Raw genomic sequence first — 27,995 nt, forward strand, 5'->3', positions numbered from 1 at the left:
TTGGATACCGCTGCAGTGTGGAGAGTCCTGAGAAAGGTCAACGTGCGGAAAGCTGCATGCCCCGATGCCATTCCAGGACGGGTGATCAAGGAATGTACAGACCAGCTGGCCCACGTGATATTTTGGGATATTAAACGTCCTTATAAAACATAAATAAATGCTTGAGATGATCCAAGTCTGCCTTCCCCTCAAGCTGATTATAAAAATGATAAAGTACATATTTTACAACTTAACAACTATAAATATGAACAATCACATATTTGTGTCACGATTCCCGCCCATCCACCCAAACACAAATATTGTTTTACTTTATTCAAATAAACAAAGAATGTAGAATCCAGATACAAAAAGTCTGGTGAAACAGCACACTAACTTCTCCCCACACATTCACTCTTTTGTGCATCTACAAAAAATATAGCTGTGCTACACCAAACAATCAGTGCTGTAGGAATAATGAATTCAAAGGGATTAAATACGTGCAAAAGTAAGATTAATAAATCGAACTAAACATTGCTACCATTTTTTTTGCTCATATTGCTAAAGAATGCATGACACAGTGAGGCAGTCACATGTCTTACTCCCTGCTACAGCTGTGTTCTAATCGTCGGCTGTCAATGAAATCATATTCCAGTGTCCTGGAGGGAGTCATTCAATAACAATAAGTAAATAAGTATTTAGTTATGTACTGTAGCTTCCCCAATGAAAATATTGTAAAGTATTGCTGTACATGAACAAATGGTGTGTGCACATGAAATTGAACATCAAAGTGTGACCTGAATGTGCCGGTGCAACACGGAGAATACAAGCCCCCACGAAAGCAACAATTGGCTGAACTTTGGCATTTGGTCAGCGTGGTGCAATGCCAAAAGGCTGAAATCAGTGTTTTTTTTAATCTCCTAAAGCCAACATGGCTGACATCCCGGGTCCTGAGGCACTTGGTGGACACGACACAGACACACACGCACACGCGCGCAGACAATGAGTAACGTGACTAACGTGCGCTTGACATGGTGAACGGTTACTCATTCCCTCCTTCATCTGAACCCACACTGAATGTTAACACATTTTAACATTCAACCTTGAGGAGAAGCTCAGGCAGGCTGCTGGGGGTTGATGTTCATGTGGGGGGGGTGACCAAGAAGACCAATCCTCTGCTTCTGCTTTCTTTGCTCGGTCATCTGCACAAGAAAATCCAAAGAATGTGTTCATGACTTGCACGTGTGCTCTTTAAGGGACACATCAACGCCATCTGAGCATAAAATGTCATCACATCAGTCGGCGTCATTCGTCCGTTGTACCGTGACTCTGGTAGTAGGTTCTTAATAACAGCAGAGCACTCTTGTCATATACTAGAGGATCTTTGACTAGTGTTTCTGCAGCAGGTTCTTAAAACAGCAGAGTGCTCCCAATATTACAGGATCTTTTAGTTGCACTTTAGCAGTAAATCATTAAAAGGGGAACTACACTTTTTTTCATTTTGTCCATCATTCACATACCCCTTCCGACATCTGACTGAAAGGCACCCCCTACTTCTGCACACTTTGACATTATATTAAAAATATGACGTGTCTCATTGTTCAACTGCACACAGACTACGAATCTAACAAGGAGAAGGTGAAAAGAATAGAAAATACATGTCTGTCTATGCAGTCTCGGACAAACTCATATACAGTGAAGAAAATAAGTATTTGAACACCCTGCTATTTTGCTATTTCTCCCACTTAGAAATCATGGAGGGGTCTGAAATTTTCATCGTAGGTGCATGTCCACTGTGAGAGAGATAAACTAAAAAGAAAAATCCAGAAATCACAAAGCATGATTTTTTAACAATTTATTTGTGTGATACAGCTGCAAATAAGTATTTGAACACCTGTGTATCATCTAGAATTCTGACCCTGAAAGACCTGTTAGTCTGCCCATTAGAAGTCCACCTGCACTCCATGTATCATCCTGAATCAGATGCACCTGTTTGAGGTCGTTAGCTGCATAAAGACACCTGTCCACCCCATACAATCAGTAAGACTTTAACTTGTAACATGGCGAAGACCAAAGAGCTGTCCAAAGACACCAGAGACAAAATTGTACACCTCCACAAGGCTGGAAAGGGCTACGGAGCAATTACCAAGCAGCTTGGTGAAAAAAGGTCCACTGTTGGAGCTATCATTAGAAAATGGAAGAAGCTAAACATGACGGTCAATCTCAATCGGAGTGGAGCCCCATGCAAGATATCACCTCGTGGGGTCTCAATGATTCTAAGAAAGGTGAGGAATCAGCCCAGAACTACACGACAGGACTTGGTCAATGACCTGAAAAGAGCTGGGACCACCGTTTCCAAGGTTACTGTAGGTAATACACTAAGACGTCATGATGTGAAATCATGCATGGCACGAAAGGTTCCCCTGCTTAAACCAGCACATGTCAAGGCCCGTCTTAAGTTTGCATATGACCATTTGGATGATACAGAGGAGTCATGGGAGAAAGTTTTATGGTCAGATGAGACCAAAATAGAACTTTTTGGTCATAATTCCAATAAGCGTGTTTGGAGGAAGAAGAATGAAGAGTACAATCCGAAGAACACCATCCCTACTGTGAAGCATGGGGGTGGTAGCATCATGCTTTGGGGGTGTTTTTCTGCACATGGGACAGGACGAGTGCACTGCATTAAAGAGAGGATGACTGGGGCCGTGTATTGTGAGATTTTGGGGAACAACCTCCTTCCCTCTGTCAGAGCATTGAAGATGGGTCGTGGCTGGGTCTTCCAACACGACAACGACCCGAAGCACACAGCCAGGAAAACCAAGGAGTGGCTCCGTAAGAAGCATATCAAGGTTCTAGCATGGCCCAGCCAGTCTCCAGACCTGAACCCAATCGAAAATCTTTGGAGGGAGCTCAAACTCCGTGTTTCTCAGCGACAGCCCAGAAACCTGACTGATCTAGAGAAGATCTGTGTGGAGGAGTGGGCCAAGATCCCTCCTGCAGTGTGTGCAAACCTGGTGAAAAACTACAGGAAACGTTTGACCTCTGTAATAGCAAACAAAGGCTACTGTACCAAATATTAACATTCATTTTCTCAGGTGTTCAAATACTTATTAGCAGCTGTATCACACAAATAAATTGTTAAAAAATCATGCATTGTGATTTCTGGATTTTTCTTTTTAGTTTATCTCTCTCACAGTGGACATGCACCTACGATGAAAATTTCAGACCCCTCCATGATTTCTAAGTGGGAGAAATAGCAAAATAGCAGGGTGTTCAAATACTTATTTTCTTCACTGTACATAGTCTCAATCTGTGTCACACATGTTGTGTTCAAGGACCGCCAAACAAAGTGGCTTCAACCCCCAAAGAAGTGAGATTATTTGTGAAAGCATAAATTTACTTAGTACATATGTAAAATTGGGGGCTTTCTAATATAGAGTCCGTGAATCCATTCAACAAACAAATGACAGGCTCACACAGTGACTAATTAGTCACAGCACCACGTGCTCTCATTGAGCACAAAATATAAACGACCAAAAAATGCACAACATCAACATCAACATCACATCAACACATTTGTTCATCTAACACACACGCAACCATGACAATGAACAATTTCACCTTTCCTCTGCACTGGACTACAAGCTGTGGCTGTTCATATGAGGTGTTGGAGCGCATTACAAAAATCTCTGTGTTTTTATTCCCATACCCCCTATGGACATGCAAAAACACAGCAGGAAGAAAAACTGTCCCCTGGTACTCGGCTTCTACCATCATTGCTGACATCAAACTCAGTGTTTCTGGCTGATCTTCCTGTCGGTCATTCCAAGCATCTGCTTGGTGGTTGCATGTGTCATAACGCTGATATTAATTCATGTGGCAGAGGATGTCAACCAATGATGAACCACAGCACTTTTGTCTTTCACTCATCAAATGCTGACTAGAAAGAATTAGCATCTTCTATTCATCATAAAGCAACTGGTGTTTTCAGTTGCTTTTAATCTGTTGACAATATGTATTTATGAATGGCAATGATGTTCCAGACAATTCCAATGTTGATCACAGGTTTCATTTCTTCCTACCTGCTCCTTGAGCTCGGTCAGTTGTCCAGACAGGTTGGCCACCAGCCTCATGGTGGACTCCAACTTCTCTTGCAGGCCCCTGATTTCATTCTGCTCGCCCTCCGCATCGCTGCTCACCAGAGACATGGCACGCATCCTTGGAAACCAATCCAGGTTGTGCTCCTGCAAATACCATAAGCAAGAAAATGTGCCACAGCGAAGTGCGTCCAATCAAAGGCAATTTCAAGAATTGACAATCATGTGTCGATGATTGCAGTTGCAGTTTCCAGGCTTGCAGAGATGTACTGCATCACCAACAGCCTCATACTTATTTGATTTGTTGGCTTTATTTACCTTCTTGTTGCGTCATCGATCGCATTACGCATGTCTGTCAGATGATTAACATTCTTGCAGTGTGTGTACACTGGCCTTGAACCAACCCACACGCATTGGACACATTGGACCAATCTCCATGCATTGGACTTTGACAAGTGCATTGGCATGAAATGCATGCAGAATGTAGCATGGACAAAACATGGCCACCCTGGATTGTTACGTGTGTTTAGTGGGAGTGTCTTCCTGATCTGTGTTTACCTTGATCATCTCCGCCACATAGCTCTCCGGGCCGGTGTATTCTGTTGAATCTTTGACTTTCACCAAGACAATGAAGAACAGGTAATGCCACATGTTGTGCTCTTCTTTAATGTGCTCCTCAAACGTCACCGTCTTGTTGTCAAACTTGTCCCGCTCCAGTCCTGGAGGATGGACACCAACGTCAGTGCATGTGCACAAAGGGCGGCCATATTGGGCATCTGATGAGTTTAAAAGGCTTAAAGCAAGTACACCTACTAAATGCTGGAGATTTAATACGTCATTGCTTAAAGACCCAGACTTTTTAAAGGACTTTGAGAGAGAGTGGACAATGTTTTTAGATTTTAATGACCAACCGGAAACCTCGGCTTGTGTTCTCTGGGAGACAGCAAAAGTAGTAATGCGCGGGAAAATTATCTCCTACTCATCATATAAGAAAAAGAAAGAAAGATTATTGGAATTGGAGGAAAAAATCAAACTCCTTGAAACCGCTTATGCAGATTCACAGGATGAGAATACTCTGAATAATCTTAGAAAATTTAAATTAGATTTAAAAGAAATTACTGATAAGAAAATTCAGTTCCAATTGCAAAGACTACGTTTGGAGAAGTTCGAACATGCCAATAAATCTGGAAAATACTTAGCTAACCAACTAAAACTTAATAAAGAAAAAAACTCTATCACCTCCATTAGAAACTCAGAAGGTAACATCACTCACCTTCCGGAGGAAATTAATTCAGTCTTTAGGGACTTTTATAAAAGACTATACACACCTCAGATTAACCATTCTGTTCTAGACATTGAAACATTTCTTAGCACCATAGAATTACCAAAATTGAAAAAAAATCAGATGACAACCCTGGACTTACCCATTTCTCTAACAGATCTTTATGATACGCTACAGCAAATGCCAAATAACAAGGCACCAGGACCGGACGGGTTCCCTGCCCAATTTTATAAAACATTCTGGTCATTGCTAGCCCCAGTATCTTTTAAAATGGTTCAGGAAATAAAAGAAAATGCACGCCTACCCCCATATATGAACTCTGCTACAATCAGTCTTTTGCTAAAATCAGAAAAGGACCCAACATTACCTTCCAGTTATCGTCCAATTTCACTTATTAATGCAGACCTTAAAATAATATGCAAAGTATTAGCTAGAAGACTGGAAAAAAAATACCCCTCATATAATACATCCCGATCAATCAGGATTTATCAAGGGGAGACACTCAGTTAGCAATGTACGCCGCTTAACCAATTTGATTGATCACTCTATCATCCATAATTTGGAAACCACAATCGTCTCACTAGACGCTGAAAAAGCATTCGACAGAGTTAACTGGAAATTTCTCTTTGCAACCCTACAGAAATTTGGCTTTGGAGAGTCATTTAGAACGTGGATCCAAATATTATATAGCACCCCAAAGGCCTCCATTCGAACCAATAATCTGATCTCTCCAGAATTCACTTTACAAAGAGGTACTAGGCAAGGTTGTCCACTCTCCCCCTCATTGTTTGCTATCTTCATTGAACCTCTTGCAGCTGCAATTCGACAACATGTAAATATTAAAGGGATCCACACAACGAATGTTCATCATAAGATAAGCCTTTATGCTGATGATGTGTTACTCTTCCTAAAAAACTCACACTCCTCACTTCACCAATCTATCACACTCATCAATAACTTTAGCACCTTCTCGGACTACTCTATTAACTGGTCTAAATCCATAGTATTGCCCATTAATTTTGTTTTCCAAAGCACCCCCTCTATACCACTGCGTTCAGGGAATATCAGGTATTTGGGCATCAACATTTCCTCCAATCTGTCAGACCTGATCAGCTTGAATTATACCCCACTGTTGAAATCGATTGAGGATGATCTTGAACGTTGGAGAACTTTGCCGATCTCTCTTATGGGCAGAGTATCCACTGTGAAAATGATGATATTACCAAGGATCAATTATCTGTTCTCTATGATCCCAACCAAACCATCTATAACTTGGTTTAAGTCATTAGATTCATATATAAATACATTTCTTTGGAAAAATAAGTCAGCACGAATAAGCCTAAAAACATTACAAAAATCTAAAGAATGTGGGGGCTTAGAACTGCCAAATTTCTCCAATTACTTCCTGGCAAATAGGCTACAGTATATCTTAAAATGGATAAAACCTAACCCCTTGGAACAGTTATGGCTAGACATTGAACAATCATTTAGCCAAGAAATCCCCATCTTTAACTTACCTTTCATAAGTCAAATCCTTAGGAAACACGATTGTTTTAAAAGCATAAATATTAAAACCACTCTGACAGATTGGTGGGAATTTTTAAAAATAACTAGGTCCTCGCTCACTCCTTGCCAGTACACTCCGATCTGGAATAACCCTGATATATTGCTTAAAAAAAAACCTTGGATTTTACAACATGGCATGACAAAGGAATAAGTTGCTTGGAAAATATCATAAGGGGGGGAAAGTTTGTGTCATTCACTTACCTTGTTACACAGTATGGGTTAAGCAAGAATACATTTCTTGAATACTCACAAATTAAATCCATAATTAGAGCTAGGTTTCGTAACATATCTTGGGAAAGCTATCCCACCATTGACCAATTCTTAAACGTATCCGCTCCCCAAACATTATCCAAGTTGTACATTCTTTTGTCAATTTTTTTTTGTCATTCTTCCAGTCTCCAAATGGAACCTAGATTTATCTACAAGCTGTGACCCTGAGTTCTGGAAGCAAATATGCCTTAATTCGTCCCGTTTAATAAAAAATCCCAACCTACAGTTGGTTCAGTTCAAAACCATTCATATAGTACACTACACAGGGCAGAGAATGTTTAAAATGGGTCTAACCGACTCTAACATCTGTGTACACTGCCCAGATCATGTAGTAGATGATTATTTACACTCCATGTGGGCATGTGCCCCCATTAGTAATTTCTGGCAAGCGGTGTGCGAAGACCTTTCTTTGGCACTTGGGACCTCTATTCCTTCCTCACCTGTATTATGCTTGTTGGGTGATCTTTCTACAGTCAACGTAGAAACAAATCACACACAACTCCTCATCACAGCGTTAAGCATCGCCAAGAAAACCATTCTTATCAATTGGAAATCCAAAAAAAACTGAACATAGCCTTTTACAAAAATCTTCTGTTAGATCATATAGCAATTGAGAGAATGTCTGCTGAATCCAAAGAACAACTGTCAGAATTTCAATCTATATGGGCTCCAATAATTAATCTCTTAAACTAATCTCTTAATCTAATTCTCGAAGGGCTGAGTGTGCCTGTCTCTGCCCCTGGCGGTCCCGTTCCTCTGGCTTGGGGCATGGTCTTGGTCGCCGGGTTGCCCAGGCGTCTGGGGGGTGGGCGGGTGGGTGCCGTGTATCTTTGTCCCTTCTTGCTGGGCTGACCCCCTGGAGGTTCTGGTGGGGGTTGGTGGGGGGCTGTCCGGATCTGGGGATGGGGCGTGGGTGGGGTGTTGGTGGTCATCCCGGGGGTGGTGCAGGCCGTCCCTCGGGGTGGTGGGTAGATGGGGAGCCGCATCCTGTGGGTGGTGGGCGCCTGCTGCTGCTGGGGGGGGCCTGTGTGCGTCCGGTGGCGCTGGTTCCTCCGCGGCCTCCCTCGCCCCTGGGGGTGGGCTGGGTTTGCCCCGGGTGCTCTGGCTTGGCTACTGTGTGGGACCGTGGGGTGTGGGCATGGGAGGCTTTGGCCCTGCCATTGGTGTGGGCATGGGTGGTTATACCCCGCTGCCCTTGCAGAGCCTTCCCCCTTAGGTATGTATATGGCTATATATGTGTGTGTGTGTAGGTATGCATGTATATATTTATTATTATCAAAATTATAATAGCTAAAAGATCTAAATTATTAGAAAATATATTACATATAAATTATTATATATTAAGTATCAATAGTAGTATCATTATTATACATACATAACTATTATCAATAAATATTATTATTATTATTATTATTATTATTATTATTATTATCATCAATTATTTTACTTTATTTTTATTTATTATTTTTATTCTCAATTTTTATTTTTGTGTATGGTAGGCATGTGTGAGTTATGGGGACTGTGTGCTATCGTCCCTCTGGCTGTGGCTGGGTTGTGGTGGATGTGGGGCGGGCAGGTGGGGGGGCTGGCTGTGGGTGCGTGGGTGGTAGCGGGGCGGATAGCGGTTGGGGTGGTGCCCTGCGCGGCGCGGGCCGGGATTAGCGGGGGGCTTGCTTGGGGGGCGGGGTGGTGGGCTCTGGGTTGTGGGGGGGCCTCGACCAAGGGTTGGGGGGTGGGACTGGCTGGTGGCTCACGGGCGGCCCCTGCTATTTGCCGGTGTCTGGTTGGCCCCTTCTGTCTCCGGTCTGGTGGCGGTCTTCCCGCCTCCGGGGTGTCCTACTCGGCGGGTCCGTGGGTGGATGGGAGATGTGGTGGAGACGGGTCGGCGCTGTGGCAGAGGGTGGGACTGGGGGGGCATTCACTTTTTGCGGCTGTTGGGGTGTCATTTACCTGGTGGGCTCTGCTGCCTGGTGTGTGTGTCTCTGTCCCGCCCTGGCACTCTTGGCTCACGTGCCCGGGGGGCGGGGTTGGGCTCTTCCCCATGCGGGTCCCGGTTCTCCTGCGGTCTCTGTGGTGTCACTCCCTGGGCTGCCACGGTGACGGATGTGTTGCCGGGGCGCGGTCCCTGCTGTTATGGTGGTTGTAGGAGCTGCCTCGGGGCGTGTGGTTTGTCCGCGGCTCCTGGTGGTCCGGGGGTGGCGTAGCTGGCACAATCTCTGGTGGGGCCCTCCGGGGGGGAGCTGGCAGGCCGGACTGGCTGCCACGATGGGCTGGGTGGGGCTCGTGGTTGGTCCTGTGGCCCAGGGCTTGCTCCGGGCGGCTGGCTTACCCGGCTCGGTTGGTCGGTAGTGCGGGGTGGGCGTGTGTGGGGCCCCGGTCCTCCCTGCTGCACTGCACCACCTCACATACATGTAGGACTTTGGGGGGTGGCCTACAACTGGTTATGCCGGGGGCGAAGGGTTTCCTTGCGGATGCCCTTTTGTCCTCGGCATTCCTCTGGCTTGGTCACCCTTCAATTTTAACCGCACCTTAGACACTCAGTTCTGGGGGGGATCTGGGCAGGCATGGGACCCACCATTGCTCAGCTTCCCTCCACACACACACATACACATACACCACACACATAGGTCAGCCATATGGGGCAGGCCTATTTTTTAATTGCACAATCTACACAATACCATCATCACACACACAGGTGTAGCGGGCTGGACCGGAGAGCCTTCTGCCTACCCCCGCGGTTGGCCCGCTGGCTGCTGGGGCTTGGCGGCTCGCTCGGGGTGCCCTGGGCTGCAGGATATTTTGGTTTGGTCTGCCTGGCCTTCCCGGGGGTCCCGCTGGAATCAGCTGACGCCGGGGCTTGCCCTAGGGTCATGGTTGGCGCTACCTCCCTGGGTCTGTAGTGGGTCGCGGGCACAAACGTGCCCTTGGGGGGGCGTTCGCCGGCCTCCAGGCGGTGGGGTCCGCGCTGCTGGTGGCCTGAAGTCTACGGTGGTGGCTTGGGGTTGTTGCGCTGTGGTGGCTGCTGCGGGGACCGGGCTGTGTGTTGGGAGGGGGCCTGATCCTGCTCATGGGGACAGGGGCCTGGGTGGCGTGTGAGGATGGGGAGCATGCTCCTCGGAGTGGGGCCTGCTGGGGGGGTGGTGCTCTTCCGGGCGTTTGGGTGTCTGCTGCCACTGGTCTTATGCTCTGCTGCATCGCTGTCCCTGTCTTTGCCCATCCCCAGTCTTGCCTGGGATCGTCGGGGATGGTTCTCCGGTACGTGGGTGGAGCGCTGCTGGTTCTGGGGGCGGGGGGCGGTTGGCCCTCCCGGTGGATGGTGGGGTCTGTTGGTGGCCTTGCGCTGGTCTTAACTCCTCGGCTCTGGTGCCTGGCTTCCCCATGACTTGGAGCTATGGCTCTCCCTCACGGGGGTGAGCTGCCCGGCGGGTGTCGGCCGGCGCGGTGGAGCGCCTCACCACTCGCCTGCTCGCCCCCTCCGCTTGCTCATGTGCGGGCCTTCTGCCCTCGCCCGCTCCTTTGTCTGCCACATTGCCATAGCCCTGATGCCGTGGTCGAGGGGAGTCTGGGGGTGCTATGCCTTGGCGGTCCGTACCTCCCTGGGCTCGGGGCCTGGTTGTGGGTCTGGCATTATTTTATGCATTTATTGTTTTAAATACTTAAATAATACTAAATACTAATAATACTTAGATAAATATATATATGTGTGTGTGTGTGTATATGGCCATGTGGATATACGGGGGGGGGGGCTCTGCGGGGGTCTGGCACAGGGCGTTCCATCTATACCGCCCGGTCCTCCATGGGCAGTGTGCCCGGGCCTCTTCTGTCCTGGCCGGGGCGGTCCTATGTCGGTGGTCAGTGGTGGGGGTGTATGGGGGGCAGGGGGCGGTGCCTCCGGCCGTGGACGGGCTCCCTTCCGGCTGGCGGGGGCGCCCCTGTGCCCACGGGTGTGTGGCCTTCGATGCCCTTCTGCCCTAGTGGGGTATGGTCTCCCGCTGGTCTCGGGGGTGCGGCTCTCCTCCGGCCTGCTGGCGCCCTGTTGCCGGTTGGGATTGCTCCTCTATGGCCTCTTGCTGGTCTCTTCGGGGCGTTGCTTCGGGGGCGGGTCTTGGGGAGTCGGCCCTGGCTTTGCCCACACCCACGGGGCCGGAGCATCTCTGGCGGTGGGGGCTTGACCTGGCTGCGCAGGGCGGGGTTTGCTGGGTGGTAGAAGGCAGTCTCTCTCCTTTTGTCATTCTCAGTGACAATTACACACTCTCACACACTCGCATTCACATACACAACACACCTCCATATGGACACTCACAGCACATGGGTGCTTCTCTATATAATCTACCATTTTATCCCTGATGTTTATATGCTATTGGTATGCTATTATTACAGTAATAATGATGTCAAGCAGTGAAATTTTAATTACTGTAACCGTATGGCTGTAATTGTGTTTACTATCACGGTTCATGTCTTTATTGTTACTATTGCTACTGGTAAGTTGGACTGTTTCATTTCACTGATATCATCTCCATTATGACCCTTAGCCATCATTGACATTTAACTGTTCTGTTTGTCTCTGTTGTTGTTATGGGAATTCTTGTTGCTGCTGTTTTTGCCTCTCCCTCTACTACCCCCCCCCCCCCACCACACCTTTCTCTTCTTTTTTTTTTTGTTCTTCTTCTTGCTCCGGTCCAGTCGCTCCAAATGGCATAACAAAAACATCAAATAACGGCAAATAAAATTTCATGGTACAGGGAAGTTGTAGCCAACACCTTTCCTGACACAGAGCAAATCTGTCTAGCATGTAAGGGCATTTAGATCAACAATACTGCCCCAATGGCTGGACGGGACAAATAAATAAATAAATAAATAAATAAATAAATAAATAAATAAATAAATCATGAAAAAATAAAATAAAAAAATAAATAAAAGGCTTAAAGCACTAGTATGACTCGATGTGGTCCAACAAATCCAGCATAAAGCGTGCCCATTACATCACAGACGGAGTGTAGCATCTGAGGTGTAGGGCGTTAGTCACTCTTTGCTGGACAAAAACTCACAAACTTGTGGAGAAGAACTGTCGGCTCTGTTTATTCAACAGTCGCCTTGACATGACGCCATCCATTAATGTGCAAAATTTTGCCTTGATTTGTGTACATTTTCCCGTATGATATGGTGCGCGTCTTGCCGTGTTATTAATACCTGCATGAATCCAACTGTGTTCTTAGTGTATCTAGATCATAACATGTCCTTGTTTATACATGAAAACAGTCAGCTCTGTCGCCCGCCTATGGCATCATCAGTGGGTGACTGTAGTTCTTAGCTTGCTAACACCACAAGTCTTACTAATGTTAACACAAAACACATTTTTATAGTTTTACACGCAGAATACAATGCACTGAAATGAGGAATAAATTCACGTTTTAGGTCACTTTTACTTTCACTTTAGAGATCATTGCCAATCTCCATTTCAGTTTGTTAATTGGTGACTCTAAATTATCCTTGGTATGAATGTGGGTGGGAAAGGTTGTTTGTCTATATGTGCCCTGTGACTGGCTAGCGACCAGTCCAGGGTGTACCCCGCCTCTCGCTCAATGACAGCTGGGTTAGGCTCCAGCATAGAAAATGGATGGCTGAACACGTAGCAGAGAGATCAACATGGACACCACCTTCCTGATTCCTGAAGTTACGTATTTCTTGAATTAACAAGGATGTTTTGTGATTAACACTAACCAGAAAATGTACACACAATTCTGGCATACATTTTCAACATTTTCATACTGAAAAACAAGCAAACTTGTTGCATTGACATTAGATTTCATGGAATATCTTTTATGTGTAAAATGTAGCAAAGTGGCCCTCGCCCCGCATCCTTCACTTTTCTGTATGTAGGCCTCGGGGGAACGGTTTGGACCTCCCCACCTTACAAGGACACTGTCCCACTCATGACCCCTAATCCATCTGCTAATCCAGTCACGTTATTTGGTGGACTTTGGAATGTGTGATTTCGGAGTAAACATGTCCACATAAATAGAATTATCAGTGATTCTTGAGAAGGCTGACTCATGAGTGCTTCTTGCCACCACCTCCCTACTTGATGTCCGTCTCACACACACACTTTCTCCCACTTGCTTGGATTTCACACCATATGTTCCAGCAATCGGATGTACTTTATACTAAAAGAAGTTGTGTAGGTAGAGTGCATGTGTGCATGCATGTTGGGTCAGTGGTAAGCATATGGAATGAGAACAGTCTTATGTCACCCAGGCAGCCAAGGGCTCTGACTCACTCATGTTAAATAAGGCCAGGCCACGAGGGCAGCTGCCATCTCTATGGTTTGATGGTTTCCACAGGAACCGCCAGGAAAGAGGAGACCAAGGGAGTTCACAGCTACACACTCAAGCGCCTCTCACATACCCTCTTTTTGGAAGACATCCATCCCTTTCCCAATCTCCCAGTGTGGCGGTACTGACTGAGTGGCGTTGAGAACCCCCATGAGCAGGGTTCTTATTTTTCCTTCACAATATACTGTACAATTTGTGCAAAACATATGGTCGGTTGTGGGGTTATATATAAGTGCTTGCAGTTTCATAATATGGATTTGAATGTTGCCAGCCCATGCTTCCCGTCACAGTTGCGTCCTCCTCTTGCCTCATTACTTCTACCAAGGATGGAGGTTATTTTATTATCACACTTAATTCAGATCATCAAAAAAATGGAAATATCAGTCAATGACAAACCTGAACACGAAATGCAATTTTTAAATGAAAAGTTTTATTAGGGGAGAAAAAAATCCAAACTGTGTGAAAAAGGCCTGCAGTTCTTTGGCTGTTGTTGTGGGGTCTTTTGTGACCTCTAAGATTAATTGATGCTGCGCAATTGGGTTTGTGTTGGTTGGCTGGCCACTCCTGGGAAGGTTCACCACTGTTCCGTGTTTTTGTCATTTGGGTAATGGCTCTCACTGTGGTTTGCTGGAGTCCTTTATATATGGCTTTATAACCTTTTCCACACTGATAAGATCTCAGTTACATTGTTTATGGGAGGGGGGAACAGGAGAGGCAATCACTTTTTCACAGTGGGTCATGTAGGTTTGAATTTTCTTCCTCCATTAATATTAAAAGGTTTCATAAAAAAAAAATGCATTTTGTGTTCAGTTGTGTTGTCAGACTAATATTGACAAATGCAAGAATATAAGAAATCGGGATGGGGCAGACATAATGTTAAAGTTAAACAAACACCTGTAATCGGTATACGCCGGGAGGCTTGAAGGGGAGGTGCAGCAGTTTTTTTCATTTAATTATTTAGTCTGGGTTTATAAAAAAGGACTCTGAGTGAGATGATGAGCCATTCACTCATTGCCTAACATTTCTTTAATCTTTGGCTGAGGTCTGGCTCATCTTTCTTCCAGATGTCTTACCGCAGATGAAGCAGGTGGTCTTCAGGACCTCTTCCTTCTTTTGTTTCTCACTCCTCAGGTCGGCAAAGGTATCAATGATGACACCAAAGATGAGGTTGAGGACAATAATGATGACCATGAAGAAGAAGAGCAGGTCATATATGACCCTGGCTGCAAACAAAGGCTCCTTCCGGTTGGAAGAACAAAAACAAGTGTTATGTTAATGTTAAATCTTATCCAGATGGCTTTTTTCCAACTTTTGACCCAAAAGTCCAATCATAAGCAAAACAGTGGACAGTGATGACATTGACCTGATTTGTGATGAGCGCTGAAGCACAAGGGCTAAGATGTAATCAGCCAGATGTTGCAGGTCATCTCTAAAGACCCGTGCTGACAGACTATGATTGGCCAAATGGTTCTCCCATGTTTACTGTACCTGCTGACCCCCGCCTGTATGATCGATGGCCACAACATGAGGTACACTTAGTTTCACTCATTCTCATTCAAATAAATGTGAAGTTGTACTTGAACCATTTGGGGGAAAGGCTGACATTTTTTGTTACCGACACAATAAGACTTGAATGTCACATTTTAATCAGATCTTTTAATCTTGTTAAAAAATTTAATCCTATTAATCAGTTTTCAAATTAGCCATGATGACATACAGTTTGCAACTATATATGGATTATGCTATTATTAACTGACACAAAATATTTTAACACAATTTAATTAATATTAAATGTTACTTTAATATTTTAATATATTTTTATTATATTTTAATGAGATATTGCTTTTAGTAGTTTTTTCTGCCGGTCATGATAAATATGCAGCTCTTGTACTCAATGTACTTGATGTGCCTGATACTGCAGTTTTAAGCAGTATTTATGGCTGTATTGTATTACAGTACGTGAAGTAGGTACTGGTGTCCTCTTTTCAGCATAAATTCAGAGGAAGTTTGTCTTGTGGTTTAAATTGCACAGCTGCAGGGAAACATGGCAAAATACCCCTCTACACTTTTGAAGCCAGAACTATGTCAGAGCTTGGTGGTTTTAGAGTGAGCTCACATGACACACACACACACACACACACACACACACACACACACACACACTAAACACACTAATCACACACCTCTTTGGAAGGCTTGCGTAGAACATCACCGACGCCCCCTCCGCTCCTCAAGCCGTGACTCAGGACAGTGACGATACACATTAACAGAGAGTCACACGTCCGTTCCATGTCGCTGTCCTGTGCTTCGTCATTGTCAATGTCTGAGGAAGCACAAAGGATAATAGCATAATGATGATAAAAAGGAATAAATAATGAATGAGTAAGCTAAGAGCAACCTTTTATGTTGTTTAAAGCCGGCATTTTTAAAGTGTTGCAGAGTAAGCCTCCCTCAAAACTGCTACTACACAAACGAGGACCTCCAGTAATGAGGGATACCCCCTGTAGCATCTCCAAATAGGCAGCTGCTGTTTGACGCCCCTGCACCACCCGACACCCCATCAAAAAAAGCAGCCAGATACTGACGGTGGTCCCTCCACATGTGTAAAACATCTCAGATGGGATGTTCTTGTCACATCAGTAACGTTGAAAGCCATCAGGACCATCAAGGTTACATTTTTTCTTTTATGTCAAATTACAATTTTGTGACGTTGAAGGACACGAGGCATTTGAAGACGTTTTCTGTCCCAAAAACCCTTCTCTAGCAGATGGCGTCTGATGGTTATTAGACTGCACTCAGCGCTGGTAACAAACTTCATTTGGGCCGTCCATGATCACATGTCTTGACGGAGGGCCTGTAACAGTTTTTGGGTCTATCACTTGATTTGTTCCATAACCCTCAGAATATTTAAAGACATTTCAAATGTCTGTCTTACTGCGTCCAAACTCAGCAGCAACTGTGTGCTATAAGAGGCATTGCTTTTGTATCTTAATAATCCCACTACGATAAAACATGAATCGATCATGGCAGTGTGAATACCTGACACAATATCACATTCAATCTACATTTTTATTAAGATTTTGCTTAAGTGTGAGGTCTTAATCTTTCGATCAGCTGACAAACGGCCTAGTTCACTTGAATGCTTCTTGCAATAAATTGCCTCCTCAAAACACTATTTTTTTCACTCACTCTCAAGTCTCACTCACTTTCTTCTTTTTGCATTTTGACGCTCTACTTACAACCTCCTTAAGCGCCATCATTGCCAAATGTAAATTCTTGCAATTTCTCAGCTGGTCTTAACATTTTGATCAGGAGTGTTATGTAATGTTGGCAGCAGCTGCCCCTGCACCATAACTGGTGGACACCTCCTCCATAACTTTCGTGACAGAGTTAATAAGCATTTCATGTGTCCATGTACAGTGAAGGCAGCAAGTCAAAACAGAAAGTATTTTCCTGTGGCTGGAATGTGCAAATCAAATGTCATGCCTTTATCTATGTTGATAAAGTTTACGGGTCAAGAACTTGAATGTGAGCACTATCGTACAGTACGGACGCAAAGACTATCGGCGTGTGACTGGTTACTTGTACTTGTACTTGTATCCACTTCAAACTGTGTGACGATCTGGTTATATGCTCAATTGATGTCATTTTGATTGACACCTCTTCTCACAACTGAGGATCCCACTTTGGCAGAGGCATCCGTGTCACATGAGTCACTGAGGTCAAGTGTGAGTCTTCTGGGCCAAAAGGCATGTGAGAGTGGATGGAGTCATGAGAAGGGTCACTAAGTGTATCTTGACACAACACACACAAACTATTTTTCTATTTTCTATTTTCTTTACTTACAATATCTCACATTTCACAAAAACAGTATTATTTATCAAATATTTGTTTACGGAACCTAATGTCCATTCTCCTCTGTAAAACAAGTTACACATTAAAAGTGAGGGACAGGAAGTGTGCCCTGCATGATGTGTATTTATTTGTAAATTAATATTGTGGTACCTTAGTTTTCATTCTTAATTCATTCCAAAAGATTCAACTAAAACCAAAGCTAAGTTTCCCTGAGGAAATACTGTCAAGCCTCGGTTTTCAGCAAAAGGTTTTGCTAAAATTTTGTTTTGGTTTAGTGCATTTGCCCTGTACTATATCATTTTGCAGAACAAAATAACTCACCATGGGGTCAAAGAAAGTTGCGAGTGCCAGTAATTCCATCCATTCCTCATTTGTAATTATGTAGCATTGTTTTCTGCATGTAAAATTATTATTATTCTCTCAATTTTTTTCTAATATTTCTGGGTGTCTGCAACAGGTTACATAACTTACATTATTTGCAATGGGAAAAATTGCCTCGATTTGCACATAGGGTGCTTTGGTCCCTCCATTCTGCGGAACGACACAGCAGAAAGCAAACGGAAAGGTTACACTAAATATTGTACAAACAATGGATGTTGGAAAATCAACGTATGACTGTTCAGTGTAGTTCTGCCTGTAGCCAGCAGGAGTCCTAGCTAGCGCTCAACCATCATAAAAGACTCAAGGTAGTTACTAGCTAGCAGTTTGCCTTTATTCATATTCCGTTATCCAAATTCCTCAACCCAAGGAAGGAACCAAACCGTGGCAGTAATGCTAATGGTTGTGTGTAAGAAATCAGCAGATACTGAGAGCACCTAACACTTTAGCACCTCCCAAAATCCTGGTTTTGTCAAGCATTAAAAGTTGTAATGCCTTTTGTTCTCTGGTCTTTTGTTAAGCATCGTTCTCTCCTTTATGTCAAACGTTATTCAAATCTACAAGTCTAAAACCCAGGAAGGTACTGCTGCACCCCTACCCCTTTGACTTCCCCTTGCCATTGCAACAAGTGTTACCTTCAAGCGTGCTCGCTGCTGTGCAGTTTTCATCAACTCCTGCCCGACACATTCTCTGAGATAAAAACTCGCTGGCTATGCTGGCTCCGTTTTCTGCACAGAAGACAGAACAGGGTGCCTTTGAATGAACGTCTTTGGCGTGACGCCGACAAAAACCAACAACCCAGACTGACTTAAAGTTGCATTCGGAATGCGGTCCACTTCCAGGATGAAGTCGTCTTTGAAGAAAATGTAGCCGACGATGGAGAACAAGTAGACCAGAATGAGGGCCAGCACAGCGGTCAGAACAATGGAGCGGCCGTTGCGTGTCACGCTTTTGATGACATTCAGCAAAGTCTCCTCTCGGTACACCAGGTCAAATAGCTACAAAGCAAAAGTTATAAAATGCTAACGGTTGTATGCAAGAAATATGTAAGAACATGAAATAACATCAGCAGGTACCGATGGCACCTGACACTTTAGAACGCCCCACAATCATGGTTTGTCAAGTGCTTAAGGTTGTAGTGCCTTTTGTTCTGTGTTTTTGGGATGTTGCTTTTTCAGTACTTCCAATATTCACTCGGGACTAACCACCAAAATAAGCAAACATCTGGCCTGACAATTAGATATATCATCAAATGATAGAAAGTCATGGTCTGTAGCCGCTCTTTTGCACACGGTTCTACTCCCAAACCCAAAAGGTTGTGCCTGCCTGTCTTCATTCCTTCAAAGGTTAGGTGAGTCAGTGCTTATCGTGAAATGTATGGAAAAGCTGAGATTCCCGCATGCACTGATGTGAAGTCTGTGTGTTTGGCTCACCAGCAGACTGTAGAAGAAGACATGGACAAATACCCCCAGGCTGCAGATGAGCAGGTAGATGAAGTGGTAGAGGAACTCAAAGTCCATCACCATGGCTTTGTAGCCACGGCTGAAAGTGCCACGGTTTCCCAAGAAACTTATTAGGAAGATTATTTTATTACACACCTACAAGACAGAAACAGAGTCTGTTAAAATAACAAATAAACAACAATCATCATTTATAGATGCACAGCTATTTTTACTTCAGCAGGGAAGCAACACAAGGCAGCAATTAACACATAAGAACCCAGACCCAGTTGTGCATTAAGGAAAACGATGGCGGATATAGCATGGGTTATGTTATGGGTTATGTTGCTATGTTGTGTTATATGTTATGTTGGTATGTTAGGTTAGGTTAATTTTATTTTACATTTTTAATTGTTGTTAAAATTGTAACATTTTAAATTGTCCATCGGTATGAATGTGAGTGTGAATGGTTGTTTGCCTATATGTGCCCTGTGATTGGCTGGCCACCAGTCCAGGGTGTACCCTGCCTCTCATCCGAAGACAGCTGGGATAGGTTCCAGCATGCCCACGACCCTTGTGAGGATAAACCGTAGAAAATGGATGGATGGATATTATCACTTCTAATTTTAGATCTCCAATGCAAGAGAATTATGCAGTTCTGCAAGACTTCAAACAGCAAACAAAATAATAAGTGTGTGTTCTGTGTGTGTGTGTGTGTATAGTGAGTAAAAGGGGTTGTGTCCCACTCTCTGGGGTCCAGTGACGCACTTCACACCTCATAACATTGCCAGGCGCTACAAGCCAGGACTGCAGGACGACGGGCGACACCGCAGGCTGATGACTTTGCCAAATGGGCATGAGTGCCAGTTGAAAGGAGATCATGGAATAGTGTATGTTTAAGCCTTTCTTGCTGAAAAAATACTGTATATATTTATATATATGGTATATATGACTTGTTTATTTGCCACTGTGCAAACACCATGACAAGGAATGTACTATGTCTATGCTGTACAGGGTCATCGGGGGCTTTGCTTTCACACCTACTGCATACATCTACACATTTGTGGACTGTAAGAGAATGTTGTAGTACCAAGAGACCATGAAGAGGCTGAGGGGCACCATAAGAAATCACAGAAAGGCCCAGAACCACCCAACCACTGTGCTTGCCTTATTAAAATAAGCTGTGAAATCAATGGAAACTAAAGCGGATCTCAACACTCAAGGCAGCTAACCAATAACAAAATAATGGAGGCAGACCACTCACGTTAAAAGCGCCGAGAAGGAAGAGGGTGGGCTCCAGGCCGACTGAGAAGATGAGACGGAGGATGGTGGCGATGACGAGGGCTCGGACACCAAGAGACTGGGGCATGATGATCACGATAACGAGCGCTGCCAATACTGCTATCCACAGCAGAGCAGACAGGTGGGAGTCCAGCGTACCTGTTGGTGATTCATGGTTTAAGACACGGCTGTAAGGCTACATGTTGTCTAATTTTATCTTACATTATCGTTCAAGCATGGATAAAAACACCAAGAGACCTCCAAAACTGAGGTAGTCCCCATACCGTGCTGATGGCGTATCATTTACCCTCCTTGTCCCTCGCCTGTCTTTTATAGTAAACACTTCAAATGAATTCCATGTGGCCATGGCAATGTAGTTTGGTGCTTCAAACTTTTGCCACTCAACAGCCGAATGCAATGAAGGGCCTTTCCACCTCACAGGCGTTAAGCAGGACTTTGAACCCAACAGCAGTCGCTTACATAACAAGTCATTCACATACATTTTGTGTAAGCGGGCTGGAGCGTGCGTGCTGAGTGACAGCCACGTCGCTACATAAAACCTTGGCGTTGACATGTGACTTGGACCAAAAACTCTCAACACTGTCGCACCCAACCTGATGCTCTGTAATCGACCCCATCATGATGTTTCCTTTATTATATCAATATATGACTGCTGAAAGGGTTGGTATTAGATGAAAAAGAGCAGAACTTGAAAGGATTAAAACTGTAAAAAAAACAAGCGGTCAAGAAACCTTTCCTCTCTCACTTGCCTTCTCCCCACACCCCCTCCCAGCCCTTGTGGAGATCATATGACAGGTGCCACTTATATAACAGCCATCTCTAAAAATACTTTTGGCTGAAAGATTCATGAACAGGGAGAAACACGCAGTGTCAGAGATGTGGCGCACTGAAAGAAGGACGTTTTTATTGTCCGGCTTTTCTTAATATGCTTGGGTATCTTTGAGGCGTCAATTCATCTGTCAGTGAAGAATGTGGCAAGCTTGTGGCGTTTGCGCCCATGTGTTATGTTAACCGCGGCAGTCCGTCAAAAGCCTGTCAGGCATGCATGCATGAACGTATGCATGGCGACAGAACACACTGACCTACATCTCTTGTTCTTATAACCATCATTCTATAGCCCTATGTGACGGAGGACGGTGTGTGTGTGTCTGAGGGCAGAGGCGCGTGAGGGCTGAGTCCCATAAAAGCGCCCATTACAACCAACCAAAGGTATGCTGCCATTTCACGTGACGTTGTGTGCAGCCGGGAAAACACAGTCAGACATTAGTCATGCTTAGCACTTACTTGGCACTGGAAGCAAAACAAGCAAAACACTAAATCCAGCGTTCACCAATGACTCAAAGTACTGTGGAAACTAGACAGGTTAGTCTCAAACAAAGATGGGGTTATTCACAGTTCCTGCTCCTTAATCCTGGTCAGCTGATAAAAGTCAGCAGATCAGAACTTTACAGGGAAATGGAGCTCAGTGGGTCAAGTGCTAGGGAGAGGCATTCAGTTTCTCACAGTTGCCACAGTCGCTTCAGAATGTGATTTCAGAATACACCAGTTAAGAAAATGCCTTAATTTAGCAATTTTTTACAACGCCGCTTCTGCTGCTGCTGTGTGCTTCACTTGCTGTGGTAGATACTTTTTAATGTATGAACATAAATGGTCAATAACCATACTTCATATATGTAATAGATTGGGAAGTTATTTTATGAATGACTCCAGTTAAAATACTCATAATTAGCATGCGGATGTTTCCATTGTATTACATCCATCAAGACTGAGCTACGTAAAAACATATGCAATGCACCTAGCATGGACATAAACCTCATATCCGGTTACATGTAACATACGTAGATAAGTAAGTAGAATAAAATACACAAAATGCTGTGATATTTCAATGTAAGCAACCATAAACAGAGAAAGACCATCCTTTCAAAGATATTGTCCTAGCAAATGCTATTGTGTGTGTTGTTTCAGTGGTGAAAAAAAAAAACACAAAATAATTTTTGGAGCAAAGAAAGTTTTTGGGGAGGTAAAGTAGATCAACAGATGGCATACATTACACATGCCTAACATGTTGAACCCAGTTAAACTCATTGCGTTCTGGGTACATATTGCATAGTGACAGTGTCAATACGCCGGCTTAACGATATCAATTTGAAGTAATTTATTGGATAGCTCCTTGAGATAAACCATCTGATTTTAGTATAAAGAGGTTCTTAGTTACCAGCCATAGCAATAATGTAGACATTGATATCAGTATTAGTTAGAATGGCGAATAATAACCTTAACTAGAAAATTCCTGTGGAAATTTTGATGGGCTTGCCACCTGTGCTGTGAACCTCGGGCCCGGTGTGCCAACGGCTACTGTGCTAGCACCTAGCAAGAAAGACTCAAGTACCGACAAAGTTGATGCAGTCCCATAGTGTCCCCCCATCATGCCATGTGTCTGTTTGCCTTTAGACATTAGTAAATTAACTTAAATGCTAAAATGCTAACGGCTACCATGCTAGTACCTTGCAAGACAGCCTCAGGTCCCGAAAAGTTTGGCGCAGTCCCATAGTGTCCCCACATCATGCCATGTGTGTATTTGCCTTTAGACATGAGTAAATTACATAAAATGCTAACACAGTAACGGCTACAATGCTAGCACCTAGCGGCCATGACAGTGAATCAGCACAAATGGCTGAAAAGGCTGAATCGCTCATGTCGAACAGAAGCTTCTTACGGCCAAACGATTCGAGATATCGACACCACGAGACAACCGTGAGTGGCCCGAGGGTTGGGGCTTCGCATAGATCTGCTCGTTTTGCATATCGGTTGAGAAACGACCGCAAAAGGACAGGTCGAAAACATAGAAAATTAAACATTTGGAGAAAAAAAGATGGCGTCTTTAACATTGGAGTGAATGGGAGAAATGTTTGCGCTCTTCTCGCTTCTGAGGGCCCAGAAGGCAATCCGTACATCTCTCAGACCTAAGAGTGACATTTTTGGAAAGGGGGCAAGAATTCCTACGTTTTCACCAAATTAAATCGAGCTAGCTAAAACGGTGTGGCCAGGAAGAGGAGTTGTTTGCAAAACAAAAAAGTTATCTTTTCGCCTCCCCTGCCAGAGTGGAGGTCAGAGTGGGAGAAGATGGCCCTGCGCACACCTCCTTCTGACGAAGATAGAGCGAAAACTAAACATCCGACGAAAAAACTAATTAGTCACAGAGAGAGTTGATCTAAATGAGCCGTTAATCACGTTTCTACGTGGCCGTATGGCTGAGCTACAAGGCTGTGAAAAGTCTGTAAATTCTCAGTTTTTCTCTGCCATGTGCTGTTCTAAAAATAGAACAGGGTGTACCTAATCTTGTGGCCCATTTTTGAACGCTTTGGTTAATAGCGCCGCCATGGTTACACAAAACGTTCCAAAAACTAAATACCGCTGTAGTCCTGAGCGCCACGATTCCGGCGGTGTAACATGCTCAGCATGCAATCCCCCATAGACTATGCAGCAGTCTATGGGGCTTGTATGGCTGGGCAAGCCCATAATAACTAAACAGCAATAACAATATTGCAAGCCCCAAAGACAGCTGCAAAGCAGCAGTCTATGGGGCTTGCATGCTGAGCAAGCCCATAATAATAATAACAATGTTGCTGTAGCTTGGTTAACATGCATGTCAAATTAAAATGGAGCATTGCTGGCACTTTTCTAGAGACTTATCAGATGACTTTATAGGAGGATACAGTATGTAGGATTTTCCATATGCGCAGTAATGACCCGACACTTACCCAAAACTGATGACATTTTGGGATGACTAAAATAACAGTGGCAACACAAAGCCAACCACACTAAATTGTGCACAAAGTAACGTTTTCTTTTGTTCATGTTTGGTCCGAACCAGGGAACCGAAGCACACATTTGAACGCAGCAAGTGACATCTTGTTTGGACTGACCTCCATGTATCCCCTCCAGCGGGTAGAAGAAGCAGACAAGCAGGTTCATGAGCACGGCCAGATTGAAGGAAACGTTGCTCCACACGGATATGTTCCTGGAACACCAGTATAATACTGGCTGGGCTGGGAAGGAAGACAGAAGAAAATGAGCACGATTGTGAGTAAAAGTATGAGGGCATCCTAACACATGGCCAGCTCCGCAGATTTTTTTGCTGCTTTGCTACTTCAATTGATTAATGGCCAATATATGTGTAAAATAAATGAGAGCAAGTGTGTCCAAACTTTTTCCACCAAGGGCCAGAGGTGGGAGCAAGTCAGTATCTTGTCAGTGTCAAGTAAGTCTCAAGACTTGATTCCACCCTCGGCCATCTCTGTGTGGAGTTTGCATGTTCTCCCCGTGCATGCGTGGGTTTTCTCCGGGTACTCCGGTTTCCTCCCACATTCCAAAAACATGCTAGGTTAATTGGCCACTCCAAATTGTCCATAGGTATGAATGTGAGTGTGAATGGTTGTTTGTTGAAATGTGCCCTGTGATTGGCTGGCCACCAGTCCAGGGTGTACTCCGCCTCTCATCCAAAGACAGCTGGGATAGGCTCCAGCACCCCCGCGACCGTCGTGAGGATAAGCGGTAGAAAAGGAATGAATGAAAGTAAGTCTCAAGTGTTTAATCTCAAGTCTCGACTCAAATCTCAAAGATGTGCAAGTCTCAAGTCAAGACAAGTCGAGTCGAGTCAACTCCAAAGTCACAGCCTTGAAATTGTCAAGTCCTTAGACGTCATGACATCTGTTAAAGGGGAACTGCACTTTTGGGGGGAATTTTGCCCATTATTCATTATGAAACATGACCACATATTTCCTTACCTTTTCTGTGCACTCCAGCTTGAGAAAACAAGTTAATATTTTGACACTTAAAGCCCTCACAAAAAACCTCAGAAAAATGCTAACAGTGTTCAAGTTACAGCGATTATTATTATTATTGTAGCAGCTAACAAGAAAAAATATTTTTATCTCGCGGACTAACATGACCATGTTAGTCCTATTCCATGTTATCATCAGTGTACGTGTTAATGCATGATCCCAGCATGTACATCAAACGTGGAAATAGGTGTATCCCAATGACCGCTGTGTAAGCTAGTTCACATTAACCTGTTTTCTCGTGTTATAATGCACAGAAAAGGGAAGGAAATATGTGTTCATGTTTCACATAAGGATTATGACATGAAATATAAATAAAAAGGTGTGCTGACATAGCATTCAGGATTTATGTAAGACACACATTCATCGTTTCTTCTTACACCTGATTGGACGGTAAAGTCAATGTGGCAGATTCAAAGGGTAAATATGTTGTCTTGCTGGAAATGACATAACAATCAGGTTAGTTGAATACTTCAAATGGGAACATTTACTCAACACCCTCACTGAATACTTCAGGTATTTTCAAGTCATCACATGAAAGTCAGAGTCAAATGCTGAGTCATTGTTGTCAACGTCCAAGTTGAGCTGCAAGTCTTTGATGATAATGTCTGTAAGAAAGTTGTGACTCAAGGGGAGGCCACACCTGTGCCCAGGGCTGGATACAGAAAAATGTAAGGATGTGGAGGGGACCGCTTTGATCCATGTTGTACATAAAATGAAATGTTCGGTCAATATACGCTAAGCTATCTGTACAAAACATCTTACATTTGCGGTGTAGATGACAAACTAAGTGTAATTTCTAATAATATATCACATTAAGCATTCCGGGCCCGCCGTGGTGCAGTGTTTAGTGTTCTGGACTTTGGAGCGGACACCTTGGGTCCGAATCTCCACGAGTAAGCATCATTAGTATTTGTCAGGAAGGGCATCCGGAATTTAAAGAGCTCACGCCAAAAATCAGTATGCGGAGCAAAAAAAACCACTGTTGTGACTCCGTAAGAAAGAAACAAACATCTCATTAATCATTCCATTAATTTTATTTTTTACAATATACCCGGGGCGCACTTTGGACACCAATCTAAGTAAGACCCATCTGAATTTGGAAAAAGTCTAACTCCAATCTAATCATATGTATTTGTTATATAATAATATGATATATCATATTGTAAATTTCCACATACAGTGCAGTTACACAACACGACAGCAACAAAACATTACACAATAACTAGAATTAAATCAGAAAAAGCAGCATCCAGTAAAGTGCCTCAGATTTTGTTTCCTGCTGCTCATTGAACAGTACGCAATATTGTTCAATAAATTCCTTTTAGTTTATTTTGGTATATTTAAACCAATTAGCTGGTCCTCTGATCACTGACAGATGAGTAAACTATCCTTACCAAGAGTGACAAACTATAAGAGGAGCAGCTATAAAGTGGAAAGTTCAGTACTGCGTACAATATACTCTAAATTGGCTACTCTATCATGCGATGTCTGGATGTAGTGGGGACGCCTATATACAGCAGGCTGTTAAAGCCTGGGTGAGATCCCCTCATCCCAGACTTGGAAGTCTCATCCTCGATGGGTGCGTAACCTTTTCAACAGGTCAGGTAGGAGGTGTGCACCAAGTGTGCTCGTGCACCGCCGAGGGAACTAGGATTTAAACACTCCTCACTTCGTAGTCTCAAATGATATACCTCTCTTCTGTCCCCCCACTTCTCTTCCCCATCTGCTCAGTGTTGACACATACTGTATGACACCATACATTTTGACCCATCGAAAGAGCCGGATCATTCACTTCAAAGAGCCGACTCTAAGAGCTCTAGTCTGAGTACGCTCCCTAAAAATTGTGACGGAAAGTAAGCCAAGCTTTGCAGTTTATATGTAACACATTAGCACACAGCGGTGCCAACACAGTGTGGCAGTGGACACTTTTCCAAACAACTGTGTGCCTTGTAAAGGCCTTTCTTCCTGGTTCACCTTTCTACCGGCAAAGTAGTCAGTAATCACAAAATTGATTTTAAAACAAAAAGTATTACAAGATAAGAGCAACTTATTTGGCTACAGAACGGGGGCCTCTTTGTAAAACATTAACCACGCATACATGGACCCAAATATTCCGCTTGCATTCAGTTTATTTATTACGGAAGAAATTTAAATTTTGTATACACCTCATTCCGAAAGAAAAGTGCCAACCCGAATGAACATATAAGCGGATTCACAGGGGTGGAATATTCCTTTCCCCAAACTGATCAAATCAGTTATCAGTTCTTTCGTTGTTTATTGGCAGCTGGCAAGCAGCTTATCTGACATCTGACATATACGTGAGCTCGTGTGGCTGATCTTGGAAAAATAACTTACGATATGAGATATCTGCCTACGTGTGGACAAGGCCTTAAGGTACACCAAGCCTGTATTGCAGTTTTCCATGCCACCCTAGAAAGTAAGTTATGTTTGTGTAAGTGAGAATGATGCATCTATTGTGTATTTGTCCATCAGTCGTATGGACGTGTTGTGCAACTGATTGTGCTTGTGTGTGTGTGTGATAGAGTGTGATTGATTGCTTTATGAGAAGCAATTATGCTGAAAATACACTCAGCTATTAAAGTGTAAATCTAATAATTTTGTTTGATATATTTCATATACTGGCTGGCAAC

General features: G+C 43.9%; 1 protein-coding gene across 5 annotated transcripts in view; it reads right to left on the minus strand.

The window, feature by feature from the left end:
- Positions 1–297: 297 nt before the first annotated feature.
- Positions 298–27,995, minus strand: part of LOC131106077 (inositol 1,4,5-trisphosphate-gated calcium channel ITPR1) — a 111,322-nt gene continuing 83,624 nt past the window's right edge. For all 5 annotated transcript variants that reach the window (XM_078798359.1, XM_058054808.2, XM_058054810.2 and 2 more), the window contains 10 exons: positions 24,427–24,549; positions 20,463–20,638; positions 19,193–19,357; positions 18,568–18,757; positions 18,395–18,487; positions 15,710–15,849; positions 14,600–14,765; positions 4,635–4,795; positions 4,062–4,223; positions 298–1,178 (listed from right to left, as the gene is read on the minus strand). In XM_078798359.1, coding sequence (XP_078654485.1) covers positions 1,092–1,178; positions 4,062–4,223; positions 4,635–4,795; positions 14,600–14,765; positions 15,710–15,849; positions 18,395–18,487; positions 18,568–18,757; positions 19,193–19,357; positions 20,463–20,638; positions 24,427–24,549 — 1,463 coding nt within the window. In that variant the 3' untranslated portion in view covers positions 298–1,091. The remainder of the gene's footprint in view (positions 1,179–4,061; positions 4,224–4,634; positions 4,796–14,599; positions 14,766–15,709; positions 15,850–18,394; positions 18,488–18,567; positions 18,758–19,192; positions 19,358–20,462; positions 20,639–24,426; positions 24,550–27,995) is intronic.

The sequence above is a fragment of the Doryrhamphus excisus genome, linkage group LG18 (assembly GCF_037039965.1).
Source record: "Doryrhamphus excisus strain RoL-2023G ecotype Guam linkage group LG18, RoL_Dexc_Guam_v1.1, whole genome shotgun sequence".
In the NCBI taxonomy this organism is placed as follows: domain Eukaryota; kingdom Metazoa; phylum Chordata; class Actinopteri; order Syngnathiformes; family Syngnathidae; genus Doryrhamphus; species Doryrhamphus excisus.